Here is a 7,180-nt window from a genome sequence, read left to right as displayed (position 1 = left end):
TGAGGTTGGCACAGGACCAGGCAGTGTTTCATTCTGCTGTATACCAGGTTTCTATGAGTCAGAGATGACTCTGCAGCACGTAGCAACCACAAAGTCCCACAGAATTTAAACAAGGCTGCCCTCTTTTGAAAATAACACTATTGTTAAGGAACTAACAGAAGGATACCACTTTTCCATATTTCTGTATTATTTAATAATGATTTTTGGTTTCCTGAGTGGTATAATAATTAATGTGCTCAGCTGCTAACCAAAAGGCTGGCAGTTCAGGTCCACTCAGAGGTACCTTTGAAGAAAGGCCTGGTGATTGACTTCTGAAAAATCAGCTGCATCAAGATGGCCCTTCCTCCAGATCTGACAGAAAGAGAAAGGCTTCCCCTAGAGCTGGCACCCTGAATTTAGATTTCTAGCCTCCTAAACTGTGAGAAAATAAGTTTCTGTTAGTTGAAGCTAAAAAAAAGAAAAAGAAAACCGTATGGAACACAGTTCTACTCTGACACACGTAACGTTGTTATGAGTCGGAGATGACTCAATGGCAACTGGGAATGATGATTGGTCAGCAAATCACCCTTGGCAATAAGCATATAGGTAGGCAATAAATTTCAGGCAGGATCTTTGGAATAATAATTTGCCCCCTATTGAAAAGCCGTTTCATTGTGGCAATTTAAAAGTCAACCTGTGTAAAACATGCTACATAGTAAAATAAAAAATAAGCTAACTTCCTTAAAAATTTCTCAAGGATTAGCCATTACATCAAAAGTCAAATCCCTAGGAATATAATTTAAATGCTGGATTATATTATTCCTTCCTGGCCTGCCATCTCAACCCCCAACTATGATTTTTTTAAAAAAAAAAAACAACAGCAAAAATTAATGGTCATGCTCATTGAGTTTAGAGTTCACTGCTGCAGAGAAGGAAGATACACTTGGCAGGGTTTTGACAAAGGCTAGTCTATTCCATTTCACTCTCAGGCAGGCGGTACGCATACAGATTTCTACCCATACTCATCAAGCTCATAAAGGTGTCACTCATGTTTGGATACAAGAGTCCATCACAATAAGTGATATTATAGATAATAGTACCCTTTGTCACACTGCCAAAGGAAATCTACACTTCCTTTGTTTTAATTAACATGTTCTTAAAATTTATTTTGAGGGAAAAGATACTACACAGATTAAAACAATTTTGGAATTACGTGGCCAGATAAGTATCAGTGATCTTTTCTCTCTATGTTAAGTCAATGCTATACACTTTTTTTTTTTTTTTTTTCTGGAGCGCTTAACAATTGTGTTAGAGAAAGGACATCAAATGATGCTTAGAAATGTGATACACATTTTCATTTCACACTCCATCAGCTTTTACAACTGTAGCTCAATGAAATGTAAGAGAGAGCTTGGCAAACAGCCATATTTACCAAGGTATAAAATAGGGGTCAGGTTACTTTTTTCTTTTTCCCCCAGGTTTCTTTTTTATAGAAAGAGAAAAAACAAACAAAAAAAAGTTTAATTTTCACTCCACATGACTAAAGCAGATACACAGCTAACACCCTAGAGAAAGGAACCATAATCACCACACACACTGAGGTTTCTACCATATTATAAACAGTTTCGTAAAGCAGGAAACCTTTCGTTCCTCACCCCCTTATGTTCAGGATCTACCGACACAAAACAGACTGGATCAGATCAGCTTGGATGTTAAATCTTTCACCTGCAAATAATGGCTCTTGCCCTCTGCTTCCAGCCGGGAACCAGAAACAGCTTATTCCCTTTGCAGACAAAGCTATAGGCATCAGCAAAAACACATCCTTCTAATTCAGATTTCAATCTGTCAGAAAGGATTAAAGCCTCATGCATACATAAAGAGGGAACTATAAATGATAACAGAAACATGGTCTGGAAGCACTGTGCCTTCCCAGCTGCTGTTTCACCAGCAGGGTAGAGAGGAAAGCATCTTTTACTCACCTCTCTTAAACCTGAGACTTCTCCCTTTGCTAATGGCTCACTGATGGATGGTGTGTAGACTCTGGCGTCTGATACTGGCTGCCCTTTCATAAAATGTTTTCCTGATTCATAAATGTCTACTTCGACCATTTTCCCCATGAATGAGGGGTTCTTTGGCACTAATACCTTTAAAAAAAAAATCCAGACAGAATAGTTATGTTAGTTTTAAAAACAAACAAACAAACAAACAAATAAGTCTTACTTTATAAGTTTTAGGTTTCCAAGGAGCCCTGGTGGCACAGTGGTTAAAGAACTCAGCTACTAACGGAAAGGCCGGCAGTTCGAACTCACCAGGCACTCTGCAGAGGAAAGATGTGGCAGTCTCCTTTCATAATGATTTACAGCCTTGGAAACCCTGGGCAGTTCTACTCTTATATATAAGAGTATATATAAGTTCGGTTCTTATATAATTATATAAGTTCTTATATAAGTTCGGTTCTTATGAGTCAGAACTGACTCAATGGAAGTGGGTTTTAAATTTATAAAACTATTACAAAAGTAACATAGACAGTTCCTATATATACCACACCCATCCCTATTATTAACACTGTATAGTAGTGTGGTACATTTGTTTTAATTAATGAACAATATAGACACATCATTATTAACTAAATTACATACTGTATTCAGATTTCCTGATGTTCTTTTCCCCTAATATCCTTTTTCTGTCCCAGGAGCCCATCTAAACCAAAAAACAAACAAACAAACAAACAAAACCAAACTCACTGCCACAGAGTCAATTCCAACTCATAACAACTCCTACTGGGTTTCCAAGGTGGCAAATCTTTATGGAAGTAGATTGCCCAGTCTTCCTTCTGCAGAGCGTCTGGTGGGTTTGAACCGCCAATCTTATGGTTAGCAAATACTTTAGGCACTGTACCACCAGAGCTCCTTGGGAACTTATCTAAGATACCACATTATATTTAGTTGTTGCTTAGGTTCCTTTTGGTTGTGACAGTTTATATGTGTTGTTATTCAGAGGTAGTACTTCATAGGTGTTTTGAGAAAATATCATTGTTAAAAGGTTTGAGGTTTTTATGTGTTCTGTACAATATCTGAAGGTTCTCACCAGACTGGTTGCAGAAATTATTACTGTTAGCTGATGCAAGCTTGAGGCATAACAAAGTAAGGGCATGGTAGTAGCTAAAAGGGGTTGAGGAGAGGTACAATATAATGGATGGAAGATACGGATATTGTGTGGTGGAGAAGCAACATTTGTTTTTTCCTTTACATTTGTCTTTAGGATTTAAATTTCTATCTCCTCACTCAAAAAACCCAGTTCCTATTGAGTTGACTATGACTCATATCCACCCCATGTGTGACAGAGGAAAACCATGCTCTATAGAGTTTTCAGTGGTTAGTTTTTCAGAAGGAGATCACCAGGCCTTTCTTCCCAGGTGCCTCTGGGTGGATAACCTCCAACCTTTTGGTTAGCAGACAACATTTGCACCACCTAGGGGACTCCTCACTAACTCAAGGGAGCATCCTAAAGTGGGTTCATGTGGGCCATGAGAATAACAGTGATATCTGGAGATACCAGGTAGGGTTTCACAAGGTTACATGTTGTCCACTTGGAAGTTCTGGGGCCTTCTAAGAGGAATCTGCCTTCCAGCTGCTCAAGGATCTAGGGACCTAAACTTATCAGCCACTCCTTGTAAGGAAGATTGGGCAATTTACTTCCATAGAGATACTGCCTCAGAAACTGAAGGAGGGGTCGCTATGAGTCAGGACTGACTCGAGGGCAGTGAGTCTGAAAGGTATGGAGGGAAGGCATTTTGGGGAGGAGCTACCTGGCTGTAGACACTGTTTTTTAATTGCAGGAAGCCTGCTGTCCTAGGACATGTGGAAGGCAGACCTGGGAAATCCCCCAGCAATCAGCCAAACCCTTTTGGATGGGCCTTTGATATTCTGCTCTTTGCTGCTCCATACATTGAAGAAAACAGACATCACTGATGAAAGCCTTATATTTTTAGTGCCTTCTAAGCTAGATGTCAGAGTAATGGTTTGAGTAGACACTTCAAATAAAGGCCTACATACTTGTGTGTGTGTGTGTGTGTGTGTACAAGCACACATGAGTGCATGGAGTGGAGGGAGAGAACATTTAAAAGGAACTTTTTCAATATCTAAACATTGGTGTTGGGAGCTAAATGACTCCTTAAACTAATGGTTGCCATTCATTTTTTTTGCTCTATTATAAAATGTATGTGTTCGTTACTCCTGGAAGCCTGCCTCCATATAGAACCAGCTACTCAGAAGGGTACTTTACTTTGGCTAGTTCACAGGAAACTGTCAGATGGTCTTTTTCCACTAGAGATTCCTGATAAAAGTACTTGTTTACCTTGTGCAAATGTTTCCCCTCCTGTGGGACTTACAGGTAGTTTGTAGAATTATGTCTCTTCCACACTTCTAATTTAGTACTAAAGCTATTTGCCAATCTTTTCAAGCTAAGATTCTAAATAAATAGACAGATTGTAATAGGAGTTCTGGTGGTGTAGTGGTTAAAGCATTCAGCTGCTAACCAAAAGTCTGGCGGTTTGAACCCAACAAGTCGCTCAGCGGGAGAAGGAAGAGGTAATCTGCTTGCATAAAGATTTACGGCCTTGGAAACTCCATGGGGGCAGTTCTGCTTTGTCCTATAGGGTTGCTATGAGTCAGAAATGATTTGATGGCAGTGGATTTGGGCTTGTAGTAATATTTTGATATCTAGATGATATGATCTTCATCTCTGGAAGTCATCTTACTCAGAAAAAAAATAATTATAATGAAATATTTGATATGCTTAGTTGTAGGGACAAAAATAAGTCAAATGAGAGCCAGAAGTACCACAGCCAATTTCTCTGAGAGGCACAACTAGATCTTAGTCTTTCTGAGTTTGATTTTTTGACCACTGAGTACGTAGTTTCATCAAAATATAGGAAGAGGGTCATCTGGGTGGTGTTACTCATGGCAAGCTAACTAAAAAAGCTTTTGAATCAGGACATGAAAGCACTTTTAAACCAGTTTTCCTAACATGAAAATTAAAAAAAAAAAAAAAAGAAATCTCTCTGGAGGAAACTATTCCTGGGAGATCTGGTGCTATTTCGGGGGAAAATCACCCTCCTTGATCTGCTGCCTTGATCTGAATGAAGGGCTCAGTGTTTCTCCCCCTCCGGTTTTAATAATTGGAAAAAGCCCGACTGCTTTAAATTGGAGGAAACAGCTAATGAGGCATGCCATTGCCTTTAAAATGAAGGGAAAGAAAGTTCCCTGCTGAGGCAAAAAACCCAGATGGCAAGAGAAAGGAGAGGGAAGAGGCAAGCAAAATGCAATCAAGCTCCTCCCCAGGGCTGAGCAGAAGGTTGGCCTGGATGGGAAAATGGCTCTCTGGAGTATATTAATGAGATGGAAAATGGGGGAGAGGCTCAGCTCAAATGTGGAATGTTGGGAATCCTACTCAACTGTAGTCTCTGCTGGGTACTGAACAGGGCATGTTTAGTCTGGTCTTTTATAAGGCCCCCTAAATTTCCTAGGGCCCAGTGCCCAGTCTGGTATTATTCCATGTAGAACGTAAATGCTAGAGGCCTCATCAGCTACTGCTGCCCCAGTTTCTAACATGGGCAGTCTATTCTCTTGCCCATCACTTACTTAACGTGCCCACACTATCCTTAAGTGTCTTCCAAAGCTGTAATTCCAATGATGACCTGTAGGAAAAAATTTCATTTCTCATTTGATGAGAAAGGAGAGAGAAAAAGAAAAAAAAAAGGAAATCGATTTGCCTGGAAGGACCCATGAAAATCTTTGCACCCCTATGGGAGTCTGTGTATTCCAAGCCTTGGTCCATGGCAAGGTTATGCCTCTGAAGGAAGCATTCTGTTCACTTCAATCAGGTTTGGATTGGTTTACCACCTGGAAAAGTAAAATCCCAAATGCTGAAATAGAACTCTGGCTACACATATGACAAGACAAACTAGCTTACATGGGCAGGGAAGGAAGGCTAGTAACTGGGGATCCTCCAGGAGTGGCCTCCAACACTCTTAAAGTGCACTTTGGTTTGACCTTCACACTGGTCTCTAGGGTTATTCAGATAATTTGAGTTGAGTCCAAGGGGTAGACTCTTTTTGCCATGTCCCTAGCATTCTGGTCAAGGTAGAAAATAAAAAAGTAAAATAAAAGTAAAAGCAGCAAAACTGAAAGGGAGGAAAAAAACCCAACGGCAACAACAAAAAAAATCATGTTCAATGGATGTGACAAGATGAAACCCCTGCCCTTTAACTCTGATGTCTTCCAGGCAGACATTCTTCAATTTTTCCCCCTACGTTGCCAGGCTCTGGGAATTTTGGCAGTGCTAATTGTATGGTTCCAAACTCCCAAAATCTTGAAAGTAGTCCTGTCAAAAACTATTGTTATTGTTAGGTGCCTGACTCAAACAACCCTACGTATAATAGAACAAAACACTGTCTGGTCCTACACCATCCTCACAATCATTGCTATTTGAGCCCACTGTTACAGCTACTGTATCAATTCATCTTGCTAAGGGTCTTCCTCTTTTTTGTTGTTTACCAAGCATGATTTCCTTCTTCAGGGACTGGTCTCTCCTGATAACACAACCAAAGTACATGAGACAAAGTGCTCTAAGGAGCATTCTGGCTGTACTTCTTCTAACACAGATTTGTTTGTTCTTCTTTCAGTCCATGGTATATTCAATATTCTTCACCAATACCACAATTCAAATGCGTCAATTCTTCTGTGCTCTTTCTCATTCATTGTCCATTTCTTACATGCGTATGACACAACTGAAAGTACCATGGTTTGGGTCAGGTACACCTTAACCTTCAAAGTTACACCTTTGCTCTTTAATACTTTAAAGAGGCCACTGGCAGCAGACTTGCCCAGTGCAATACATTGTTTTGATTTCCTGACTGCGGCTTCCAAGGGTGGTGATTGTGGATCTGAGTAAACTGAAATCCTTGACAATTTCTCTGTTTATCATGATGTGGCTTACTGGTCCAGTCATGAGATTTTTTTTTTTTTTTTTCATTTAAGGTGTAATCCTTACTGAAGACTATATGTAGTCTTTGATCTTTATCAGTAAATGCTTTAAGTCCTTTTCATTTTCAGCAAGAAAAGTTGTTTTATCTGTGTATCACAGGTTGTTAATGAGATGTCCTCCAATCCTGATGCCACAGGCTTCTTCATATAGTCCA

At 39.8% G+C, this 7,180-nt stretch overlaps 1 protein-coding gene across 1 annotated transcript in view; it reads right to left on the bottom strand.

Moving 5' to 3' along the window:
- CDKAL1 (CDK5 regulatory subunit associated protein 1 like 1) overlaps positions 1 to 7,180 on the bottom strand; it is a 1,058,601-nt gene that overhangs the window by 49,466 nt on the left and 1,001,955 nt on the right. Inside the window, exon 15 of the mRNA XM_007952396.2 lies at positions 1,959 to 2,123. Coding sequence (XP_007950587.2) covers positions 1,959 to 2,123 — 165 coding nt within the window. The remainder of the gene's footprint in view (positions 1 to 1,958; positions 2,124 to 7,180) is intronic.

Source organism: Orycteropus afer, unplaced genomic scaffold, assembly GCF_000298275.1.
Source record: "Orycteropus afer afer isolate SDZICR_OR568_19922 unplaced genomic scaffold, OryAfe1.0 scaffold00012, whole genome shotgun sequence".
NCBI classification, from domain to species: domain Eukaryota; kingdom Metazoa; phylum Chordata; class Mammalia; order Tubulidentata; family Orycteropodidae; genus Orycteropus; species Orycteropus afer.
Note: the sequence above shows the minus strand (reverse complement) of the source record. Positions and strands in the feature narration are given on the sequence as shown.